The 12,357-nt window shown below is 43.7% G+C and overlaps 1 protein-coding gene across 22 annotated transcripts in view; it reads left to right on the forward strand.

Moving 5' to 3' along the window:
• The window catches only part of ARMC2 (armadillo repeat containing 2), a 156,930-nt gene that overhangs the window by 64,831 nt on the left and 79,742 nt on the right, over positions 1-12,357 (forward strand). For all 22 annotated transcript variants that reach the window (XR_014806726.1, XR_014806695.1, XR_014806696.1 and 19 more), the window contains one exon: positions 9,808-9,953. Coding sequence is in view for 11 of the 22 variants with exons in the window: in XM_084962049.1 (XP_084818175.1) it covers positions 9,808-9,953 (146 nt within the window). In the remaining 11 variants the exon portion in view is untranslated. The remainder of the gene's footprint in view (positions 1-9,807; positions 9,954-12,357) is intronic.

Here is a 12,357-nt window from a genome sequence, read left to right on the forward strand (position 1 = left end):
GAGTAGCCAATAGAATAACTGACCATTCACTCATCCAACTGGCACGAGAGAGTGGGCAGTCAGAACCTCCTCTTTCCTTTCTTGGGAAGGGACTACATGTCGGTAGCTTGTGTTCACCTCAGATTCCCCTGGGACAGGATATCTGAAGACTTGGGGAGTCAGAGATCCCAAACATGTAATACCTTGGGCTCTGAATTTGGAAACAAGAGAGAGACTGAGGCGGATGGGGAGGAAAGTGGAAGGATGTAGCCCATAGCTGAGATGAGTGTGCTTTGTAATCCTGAAGCCCTGAATTAGATTTTCTCACCCAGTCACAGGCCACATCTAGCCCAGGAGGAGCCGAGGAGAGCACCTGTGCCGGCCAAGCAGGAGGTGAGGGGTGGAAAGTGACCGGGAGATTATGCTAAGGGATGTCTCCTCACAAGGAAGGAACGTCAGGCATGGGAAATAGTTATTCCATTGTCACCTGTTTCTGGGGAGAGCCATTGGCTTTCCAGTTGCTGTCCAATCTACTCAGTCTCATCTCTTCATTGTAGACATACTAGCCATGGCAATAAAGAGATGGCACTAACTTTAACGTGTAATTCTGAAAATCGGTGTTATTACGTTGTAGTTCTTAAAGCATCATCTTCTTCAGACTCATTTTCCTTGTTTTACTGCACTAGCATTCTGTATAGTTTAGATGACATTCAAATTTCAACTGTATTGCTACATACAATAGCCACAACTGGAGGAATCAGCCACCTACTCATTTTACCAAGATAACTGACATAGCGGCCGTAGATGGAAAAACAGTAATACACATCCCTCAAAGTAGGGCACTGGGTTTTAGGAGGGCAGATCATTTCCTGCTTAAGTAGGACACCCGTGATAGGAATGTGTCAAATAGGCTTCACAGCCAGGCACCAAGCATTACCGAGGACTGTGAGTTAAGATTGCTTTCATATGCATGTATCTTAACTCCAATAACATGCATAGGAATTTTTGGAACCAGTGGTTTCATGTGTATAGTGACATCTTATCATTGGTTTCTTTTGTCTCATCCAGAGCTATACGAATCATATGTGAGACAATGTGAAACTTCTTGGGTTACCACATGGGCTCTGGTTTGGGCATATATGTGGTCTCGTTTGGGCGCAAATCCAGAAAATGAATGTGCTTTCATTAATACGGGGAGATGGTTTTGCTGAGGTTGGAAATTGGTGTGGCTTTGGTCTTAAATCATTTGACACTGTTTGCGGTCTCTGGCGGCTGTGTTTATTCTTTCACATCATCAGCGGGAAGTGAACCATTTTGCAGTTGGCAGTTAAGTTGAGATAAAGCTCTAGGGATTGGGGTTATGGATATTCCAGATGATTGAGAAATAAAATGAACCCTTTTAGGAGACAATCAAATGGAGCAGGGGAGACAACAGTCGAAGCCCTGGACACCCACCTACCTGGAGCTGGCGGGCTTTCTGAGCTTCAGTTTTCTCATCCAAAAAGTGAGGCTCAGAATACCTTTCCTGCCTACAGTGTTTACGGAGCAAGTGAGATCAAGCTCATGAGATACCTTTATAAAAAATTAAGTCGCTGCTCAAATTTTTTTTCATAATAGCATTCAATGTATTAAAATGAATCTTGATGTTAATTTTTTTTTTTCTGTCTTTTCTATGGCTGCACTCACAGCATATGGAGGTTCCCAGGCTAGGAGTCCAATCCGAGCTGTAGCTGCCGGCTTACACCACAGCCACAGCAACGCCAGATCCGAGCCGCGTCTGCGACCTACACCACAGCTCACGGCAGCGCCAGATCCTTAACCCACTGAGCAGGGCCAGGGATTGAACCCACAACCTCATTGTTCCTAGTTGGATTCGTTAACCACTGTGCCATGACGGGAACTCTAAATCTTGATGTTAATTTTGGTAGAGGAAACATAAATACTTGCAGACTGTTAATGGTACATTTTTTTTTCTTTTTTTGTCTTTTTAGGGCTGCACCCGTGGCATATGGAGGTTCCCAGGCTAGGGGTCGAATTGGAGCTGTAGTTGCCGGCCTACACCACAGCAATGCAGGATCCTAGATACATCTACAACCTACACCACAGTTCTTGGCAACGCTGGATCCTTAACCCACTGCTGAGAGATGCTGGGGATGGAACCTGCATCCTCATGGATACTAGTCAGATTCGTTTTTGCTGAACCACGATGGGAACCCCACCGGTGCCGTTTTCAGTTCCATTATGTTCCAGGTCTTTGAAAGATGTTTTTTGTTTGTTTATTTGATTAGGGAAGTGTTTCTCCCAGGAACAAGGCCTTGACTGATGGTCAAGTTCCCAGGCTAGCCAAAAATTTCTAATGTACCTAACCAGGAATCCTGTGGTGGCCTGGGAGCTCCAAGCCCCTCTGATCTGGGGCAGCTCCAATGGCTGAATGTCTCCTAGCGCAGAATCTGGTGAGCTCCCTGGAGACTGAGGACTCTGTTGGAGGGAGGGTGCAAAGCGAAGAGAGAAGGGCATCCACTGAGGAAATGAGCACTATCTGGAGGCTCAGGTGGACTGACCAACCCTACCCACCGTGTATGCACCCCCACGCAGTCCAGAAAGCTGGGGATGGGCCGAAGTTTCGGGGCCTGTGTTGTCATTCTTAAGCTCAGTGATCCAAATCAGGGGGAGGCTCATATTTTTAAGGCAAAGATTTCATGTGTTTTTCAGTTAATGAATAATCAGAAACATAATTTGAAATTGATAACGAAATACCTGAAATCAATTTTTTAAAAGATACTAAATCTTTTGAGTTCTAATTTTGCCTTACTGAAATGCTGTTTGAACCTTTATAAATTATCTAATTACTTCTGAATATAATTTTTCCCTTTAAAATGGATCACCCAGTGTTGACTACATGGTGAGACCTTTGAGGCCCAACTAATTTGATATGAAATACGACAGCTTTCTCCAACTCACCAGGCATTTCACCTGGAGATGCTGATTGACTGGGGATGGGGCCCAAACTTCTGATCAAGGAATTGGGGAAAAGACGGAGAGAAAAAGCTGCCTGGAAAAGTGAGCACCAGAGAGTTGCAGAATGCAGCTCAATCATTTTCCAGCAGTAGACTAGGGACCAGAATCACACCACAGTGTTTCTTTCTGATAAATACCAAAAATTTAGGTCCTCCATTTGTCCCAGAAGACACTTAGATTTTTTTTAAGATTTTAATTTTTTCTGTTATGGTTGATTTACAATGTTCTGTCAATTTCTGCTGTACAGCAAAGTGACCCATTCTTTTTCTCACATTATCCTCCATCATGTTACATCATAAGTGACTAGATATAGTTCCCAGTGCTACACAGCAGGATGTCATAGCTTATCCACACCAAATGCAGTAGTTTGCATCTACTAACCCCAAACTCCCAGTCCATCTCACTCCCTCCCCCTCCCCCTTGGCAACCACAAGTCTGTCCTCCAAGTCCATGAGTTTGTTTCATTTCTGTAGAAAGGTTCATTTGTGCTATATATTAGATTCCAGATATAAGTGATGTCATATGGTATTTGTCTTCCTTTTTCTGACTTATTTCACTTAGTATGAGAGTCTTTAGTTCCAGCCATGTTGCTGCAAATGGCATTATTTTGTTCTTTTTTATGACTGAGTAGTATTCCATTGTGTACCACATCTTTTTAATCCATTCATCTGTTGATGGACAATTGGTTGTTTCCATGTCTTGGCTATGTGCATAGTGCTGCAGTGAACATAGGGGTGCATGTATCTTTTTCAATTAAGGTTTTGTCTGGATATATGCCCAAGAGTGAGGTTGCTGGGTCATATGGTGGTTCTATATTTAGTTTTCTAAGGTACCTCCATATGTTTTCCATAGTGGTTGTACCAATTTATATTCCCACCAACGGTGTAGGAGGGTCCTTTTTTTCCACACCCTCTCCAGCACTTTTAATTTGTTGACTTATTAATGATGGCCATTCTGACTAGTGTGCAATGGTCCCTCCTTGTAGTTTTGATTTCCCTTTCTCTAATAATTAGTGATGTTGAGCATTTTTTCATGTGCCTGTTGGCCATCTGTATGTCTTCTTTAGACAAATGTCTATTCAGGTCTTCTGCCTATTTTTCAATGGGGTTGTTGGGTTTTTTTGCTGTGGAGTTGTATACACTTAGATTTTTGTCAATCCTTTTTGTGGATTACTGATTCCATGTTCTTCTCCTTTTTCTCCTTCCCGCTGGTTGCCTTCTGACTCAGTCTGTCTGTCCCCAGGGGTTGTACATTAAGAGATGGAAAAAGAAGAATTGAAACTTGTTTTTCAGTTTGCTATTTCTTGGTGAGACGACAGTTAAAAGGCCAGGAATTGTTCCAATAAGTCCTATAGAAGCTAAATAAGCCTCTATGTATGCATCTAACTTTTGCTTCTTTTTTTGTCATGAAGTATTTGAGGTAGCTTAAAAAGTTACTTTATGATAAAATAGAAAAGTAGGTAACTCAGTGGAGTTAGGAAGCATATAAACAAGGACAGAAAGTTAAGAAAGCAAGGGATACACTTCTCCAAGCCTGAAGCTGGGACTCTGTTGAACTCCAGCTTTGGGGGCAGGCCCAGTGGGTGGGCTCTCCTAGGGGGTGGAAAACAAAGGCTCAGCTGCAGAGCACACAGCTCATTAACAATTTCCGCAAATACATCTCTGTGAAAGGTTGGAGCACGGTTGAGAGTTAAGTGGGTTGACTTGGAATTTGCCCTTACTGTTACCACAGTATTTAGCTAGGCTCTCCTCCCACTGATCTCTTTACATTTTTCCGGGAAAAAGCCACTTGTCTGTGCTCAGTGTTCAGCCCCAGCCTCTCCCGCAGTGAGATTGTTGGCTCACAGCCGGCCTCTCAGAATGGGGGCCCTTCCAGGCTGCATCTGCCTGGTGACCTCCTCCTGGTCCCCTCCCTGGGTCTTTGAGCTCTGGTTTACCACCCGGCCTGCTAAGCCTGCTAATCCCGCCCGGCACTTTGCTGCCAGTGGCGTCTTAAAGGGGAAAAGCCTCCTTTGCCGGCTCCCATCTCCCTTGTCCCTTCATCTCCTTCCTCCTTCTCTTTTCTTTCTCTCTCCTCCTCATCCCCTCATCCTTCCCTTCTCCTTCTGTGTATCATCCAGCCAGCATTTTATGGGCATATTTCTTGGCCTCTGGGTAGAAGGAGGCATAAGTAATGGTTTGTACAGGAGTGTCCATCGTGGTGCAATGGAAACGAATCCGACTAGGAACCATGAGGTTGTGGGTTCTATCCCTGGCCTCACTCAGTGGGTTAAGGATCTGGCATTGCCGTGAGCTGTGGTGTAGGTCGCGGGTGCAGCTCCTATCCCATGTTGCTATGGCTGGGGTGTAGGCCGGCAGCTGTAGCTCCGATTAGATCCCCTAGCCTGGGAACCTCCATATGCCGTGGGTGCGACCCTATAAAGACAAAAGACAAAAAAAAAAAAAAAAGAAAGAAAGAAAGAAAAAAAAGAAATGGTTTGTACAGCAGAGGAGCTCACAGTGGGAGAGAGGGTGCCTAGATCAGGGGCTTTGGAGGTGCCAGGGGTGCAGAACTGCAGAACAGGAATGAACGGGGAGGTCCGTTAACTTGCAAGCGGAAGCAGTCAACTGCTGAAAGTTCTTCCCAGAGGAGACCTGAGCCTGAGCTGGGTCTGGAAGCCTGAGCAGAGATGACCAGGGGGAAGAAGGGGTGGAGGAAGACATTCTGGGCAGAGGCAGTGTCTGGCCAAAGGCTTGGAATTGAGAAAGGATGGACGAGGAGGTTGTGTGTGGTGCAGGGTCTGAAAGGTGGCCTACGTGGTGGGGAGAGGGAGGGAGGGAGGGAAATGAGGCTGGAAGGCTGAACCTCGCTTTGAAGAGTGAGGAGCCTTTAGGATATGGAGGTTGTCCAGTAGGCCACTGGGAGTCAGAGGAAGTCTTTGAACAGGGAAGGCTGGGTTTCTAGATGCTCCCTCTAGCAACAGGGAGACTCCTGGAGAGGCGAGCCCAACAGGGGAAGGCATGCAGAAGGAGCCTGTTCAGGGGGCTGTAGAGTTTGGAAAAGAGATGAAGTGGGATTAAACAGAACCAGCAACCATAGTGATAGGAAAAAGAGGTAAAACAGGTGACCAGTCAGGTGTTGAAAGGAAGTGGGGAGGGGAGTTAGGAGGCTGGGAAGGAGCTGCTGTCATGAATGAGATGAGTAGGGAATACACAGGGGTCAGGCCCCCTCTGGGAGGTCCATTTTTCTTTCATTCATTATTTTTTTTATTCCTCTGCCCCCCCCCCGCCCCCGGTTTTTAGGGCCTCACCCATGGCATATGGAAGTTCCCTGGCTAGGGGTCGAATCGGACATGCAGCTGCCAGCCTACACCACAGCAATGTAGGACCGAGCCTCGTCCATGACCTACACCACAGCTCACAGCAATGCAGGATCCTTGACCTATTGAATGAGGCCAAGAATCAAACTCACATCCTCACTTAACCCCCTGAGCCACTACAGGAACTCCTCCTTTGCTCCTTTTAAATCGTCTACCTCAGAGAAACTGTCTGATTCATCTATGGTTTTCTGATGATTTATACTGTTTATACTGTTGTTTCTGGTGTAGGTTGTTTCATCCATTCTATCCACAAATGTTCATTGAGGACCCACTGTGTGCCTGGGATTGAATTTGGGCCTGGGCAAACACGATGGTGAAAAGACAGAGTGTACATGCTCACTGAAGCTTCTAGTATAGAGGAATAGACAGACAATAAAACATAACATTAAGTAACCTGCCATAAAGTAGTTCGTGTGTTGGGGGTGATGGTGGTATGAGATGAAGTTTGAGGGGGTTCGTGAGAGTAGCCTACTGGGCCTTGTAAACCAAGGTCAGAAAGCTGCATCACATCCTAGAAGCATTGGACAAAAAGTCAGTAGGGCTTAGGGTGACAGTAAGCAGAAAGGCAGGATTCTGGAAGTCTCCGAGTTGGGGGACTTCAGCAGCTGGGTTAATGGCTGGGGCATCACTATGCCAGTTTCTAGTGCATGGTGTATGTTTCATGTATGGTTTTTTTTGTTTGTTTTTTTGTTTTTTGTTTTTTGTTTTGTCTTTTTGTCTTTTGTTGTTGTTGTTGTTGCTATTTCTTGGGCCGCTCCCGCGGCATATGGAGGTTCCCAGGCTAGGGGTTGAATCGGAGCTGTAGCCACCGGCCTACGCCAGAGCCACAGCAACGCGGGATCCGAGCCGCGTCTGCAACCTACACCACAGCTCACGGCAACGCCGGATCGTTAACCCACTGAGCAAGGGCAGGGACCGAACCCACAACCTCATGGTTCCTAGTCGGATTCGTTAACCACTGCGCCACGACGGGAACTCCTGTTTCATGTATGTTTTTTAACCAGCATCACACCTGACAGACTGGGAAACATAAAGGTATCTCACTCAGCTACATGTCCTCCATATGATGTGATATAGGCAACAAGGAGAGATGGATTATAAATCAGGGGATGCATCACATAGAAATGAGTGCTTCCATTCTTCATTTGGGCCATTTATAAAAGTTATATATTGGGGACAAAAGAATCTTGAGCTGTCATAACTTTTTCTAATGAGGTGAGGGGAAATGTTGAAAGGGAGAAAAAAAAACTGAGTTTGAAACAAGAAAATAAAAGCTCCTAAGAAATATCTGGCCCCTCCTGCTGACAGCACCCCCTGCCAAAGGTCACGTGTGGGGAGAAGAAGATGACAACAGATTGAGATGCCCAATCTGTGAAGCCTCGGGGACCAGGGAAGGGAAGTGTTTGCATGTACAGTGGGTGGAGTGTGTGTTCCATGGTATCCCAAGGTCTCTGTCTGGTTCAGGCCAGGATTCATGGGATCTGTGCTCTTTGGTGTTGGAGTAGGGAAGCTTGTGAGTCATCCTTTGGATTGACATAAACCAGCAGTGCTCCAGTGCCTGGGCTGTCTCTGAAGAAGGAGAACAGGTAGAGCCAGGGTCAAATGATGAGAATTTTCCATTTTATGGCGGTGATGGCCTGGAATGCCTAGAATGGTTTATTAACCTTCACAGAAGACCTATTCCTTAGCTTTGGTGACAACATTGCAGATCCATGGTCAAGTGGAATGCTCAAATTGTTTGTTTCCCCTCCAATGTTTTGGATACTGAATCAATCAGTCTTTCTCTCTTTCTTTCTTTCTCTCTTTCTTTCTTTCTTTCTTTCTTTCTTTCTTTCTTTCTTCCTTTCTTTCTTTCTTTCCTTTCTTTCTCTCTCTCTCTCCTTCCTTCCTTCCTTCCTTCCTTCCTTCCTTCCCTCCCTCCCTCCCTCCTTCCTTTCCTTCTTTCTTTTTTAGTCTTTTTAGGGCCGCACCCATGGCATATGGTGGTTCCCAGACTGGGGGTTGAATTGGAGCTGTAGCCTCTGGCCTACGCCACAGCCATAGTAATGTGGGATCTGAGCCGTGTCTGTGTCCTACACCAAAGTTACGGCAATGCCAGATCCTTAACCCACTGAGCGAGGCTAGGGATCGAACCTGCATCCTCATGGATACTAGTCAGATTCATTTCCACTGAGCCATGACGGGAACTCCAGATACTGAAACTTTCAGGGGAGAATTTCCCGAGTTGCTGAATTGACTGCAGAAAACCCCCACCGATTTACTTGAGAGAGTAGTTTTATTTTCTCTGCTTTCAAGGCAGTCGGTTATATTTTAACAAAATCTTTTTGTAGCAGTTGTTACAAAGGAAAATTAATCAAAGATACATGTCATCATAATAATTGTTTTTAAAGTTTGTGACTATACCAATGCCTTATATTTACACAGTGCTGTACGGTGTGCAAAAACATTGTTACATTTTTTTCCACCTGATATACACAGCTCTGGTGAGCAGGGAGTGTAACCCCCTTTTCACAGATGAGGAAACAGGGAAGTTGAAGAGTGAGTGAGTGCCTTAGTCACACAACTAGGAAGAGATTGTATGACCCGAGACTCCATCATCTAACTCTAAGGCCAGTCATCTCTCTTCTGCATTTCCATTCACACATCCCATTTCATTGAACCCCAACCACTCCAGGGCAGTTATCACCACCCCCACTTAAAATGATGAGAACAATGTTCTCTGAGAGGTTCACTGACTGACTAACCTATGCTCGTGAGTGGGGGCTGGGATTTGACCAGGCCATTCAGCTCCCAAGCTGACTCTCTTAACCAGTAGCCAGCTTCTGCTGTCCCGCCAGGAAGGATCACTCTGCATATTTAAAATTACTAGATAACAGCAACTTTCATTTTATGGATTTAGTAAATTGTTCTCTTCTCCACTTTTAAATGAGGGTCAAAGCACATAGCTTTCTTGATCATTCTTTACAAAATAAGACGAATATGTAAGACATCAACCCTAGCCTCTTGGAAGAAAATGAGATTAATGGTCTTAAGTATTCTTTGGCTATAGCATTGTTAGTTGATGGTATTTATAAGAATAGGGAACAAGAAGTTTCGAATCTGTGGAACTTGATGTGGCATGTCACAGGGTCAGTTGCTGATCTTATAACTGCTACTAAGCCCAGATAATGATTTGTTTAACCCTGGGGTTTTGGTATAGTAATTGCTTCTTAACACGGATATTTCTTTCATTACTTTTGAACCAAAGTAGTCTTTCTTTGTATTCATTTCTTGGTTTTTGTTTTATGCTACTTAGTCTAGCCCGTGATGGGAGACGGGAGCTGCATAATGGGGCTTTGCATTAGCTGCTGATGTCATGAAACTTATGGTATGAATTGTGCTGTGCTGACTTGTGTTGCTGTATTTTTAAGTAAAAAAAAAAAAAAAAAGGTACTAACATGCTTTTTGCCCAGGTAACTGCTACACTGAGAAACTTGGTTGATTCACCACTAGCAAGAAGTAAGTTTTTAAGCATCAGTGCCCTTCCCCAGCTCTGCACAGTGATGGGACAGTATATGGGTGACAAGGATGTCTGCACCAATATTGCCAGGATATTCAGGTAGGTAAAGGAAAACAAAGTAGCCTTACAAAAATGCTAATGCTTAGATTTGGGGGTCATCTTTAATATTTGTGTATGTGACTGGCGAGGAATCCTGTTTTTGCCCTTTATGTCACCTAGAAGAAAAGCTCAATCTAGTGGCCCAAGCTTAAAATAAATGATTTAGACTAATGACTCCATTTCTTACGCATTTCGAATGTGATTCTAAACACACTGATTGTATGTTACTGTAACTAAAGTTATGAGTTGTCCTAGTGTTTTTACAAAACAAACAAAACTTCCTCTCAGCTTATGGGTGATCAAGAGCTATCTGGCAAACCATGGCAAGCTCTCTGGTACACTTGGAAACGATGCTTATGGGTTTTAACTCAAAAATGAGGCCATTGCTTAGAAAGTCTGAGCTGACTTAATTTGCGATCGAAAGTTGTTTTAGTTCAGTTGTTTGGCTGAACTTTGGCTCACACATTCACTAGTCATGTTTATACTTACTCTCCTCCAGAAACGACGATCTGAATCCAGATTGCCTCAAAGCAAGATGTGACTAAATTTCAGAACTGTCTTTAAATTATGCATTTATATTTCTTCCCTCACTGCTCTCTGCCAGTTTTTACATAATGATCCTTCTCAAGAGACCTGGGCCTTTCTTGAACTGTAATGTTGTAGTTTTTTAATGAAATACAAAATGTCCAAAAGACTGATTTGGTAATTGACCCCAGGATGAGGGTATGAGCCCAGCTTTGATCTCTTAGCACTGCACTTTCCTATCTGTGTACTTAATTCTGGGCACTTAGCTGCTCCCATTTTGAAGCACTGTAAATTCATAAAGACTTTGTGTGTACAGTGGCATGTAGTTTAACTTTTTTCTCCACCTGAATAGACAGTTTTCCCAGCACATTTTATTGAGTATGCCATCTTTTTTTTTTAACCACTTTTGAATGCCTGGTCGTTCCAACATGAGATTCCACATGCTTGCAGGTCTGTTTCTGGGCATTCTTTCTGGTCTATCCTTAGACTAGTACCACACTGTTTTTACTATTATGGATTTAAATCTTGCTGTAAGATGAGTCCTTCACTTCTTTTCTCAAAATCCAAATTCTTGTTTTCTCTTCCCCATGAATTGGAGACTCAGCTAAAGTTCATGTTAGGAATTTTGGATTTTTTTCATGAAACTAAAGTGAATACATAGAGTAACTAGGATGCAGGTGGGGAGAACTGACGTCTTTATGATATCAAATCTTCAACCCATAAATATTTGTGATGTTTAAGCTTAATAAAAGTTTATGATTTCCTCCAAAAGAAGATTTTATACCTCTTTTGTTAGACGTATGCCTTCATGGCTTTTGGGGCAATTAGGATTGCAGTCTTTAAAAAAAAAAAATTCTAAGTAGTGTTGCTAGTATATATGAATAGTATTGATGTTTGCTTATTAATCTTGTATTTAGGACATCTTTGTTTGTAATGGCTGTACCTGTGGCAAGTGGAAGTTCCCAGACTGGAGACTGAATCCGTTGCAACTGTAACCTACACCACAGCTGGAGCGACACTGGGATCCTTTAACCTATTGTTCCAGTCTCGGGTGGAACCCATGCCTCTGTAGCAACTCAAGCCGATGCAGTCAGATTCTTTTTTTTTTTTTTTTTTTTTTTTTGTCTTTTTGCTATTTCTTGGGCCACTTCCGCGGCATATGGAGGTTCCCAGGCTAGGGGTCCAATCGGAGCTGTAGCCACCAGCCTACGCCAGAGCCACAGCAATGCGGGGATCCGAGCCACATCTGCAACCTACACCGCAGCTCATGGCAACGCCGGATCGTTAACCCACTGAGCAAGGGCAGGGACCGAACCCGCAACCTCATGGTTCCTAGTTGGATTCGTTAACCACTGCGCCACTACGAGAACTCTCGATGCAGTCATTCTTAATTCACTGTGCCACATCGGGAACTCCCAGGGCATGTTGTATACACTAGGTCTAAGAAATAGTCTGCAGATTCACTTGGATTTTCTGTGAAAATTATGTACAAAGAAGGAAATTTTGTATTTCCTTCTCATTATTGCAACTCTTTGTCCCTGTCCTCACCTTCTTAGATGCATTTCTTAAGATGGTTAGTATAAAGCTGTGAGACTATTGGACTGGCTGACTTTCTTCTGACTTTAAAGGAAATATTTTTGTGATTTTACTAGTTGAAATTAATTCTTGCTCTAGGTTTTTATAGATACCTTTTAACAGTTAAGGAACAATTTTCTCCCATTAATGGATTTTAAATTTCCTTGAATGCTTGTCCCAAATGTATTTTGATAATGTGGATTTTCTTTAATTCATTAATATAGATTACATTAACAGATTTTCTCATGTTAAACCACTATACCTTGCTAGGTTTGCTTAACTAATATTTTGTTTAGGATTTTTC

The sequence above is a fragment of the Sus scrofa genome, chromosome 1 (genome assembly GCF_054392235.1).
Source record: "Sus scrofa isolate SSC_HxYL_T2T_F1_AM1 chromosome 1, Sscrofa_HxYL_maternal_Yorkshire_Landrace_v2.0, whole genome shotgun sequence".
Classification (NCBI taxonomy): domain Eukaryota; kingdom Metazoa; phylum Chordata; class Mammalia; order Artiodactyla; family Suidae; genus Sus; species Sus scrofa.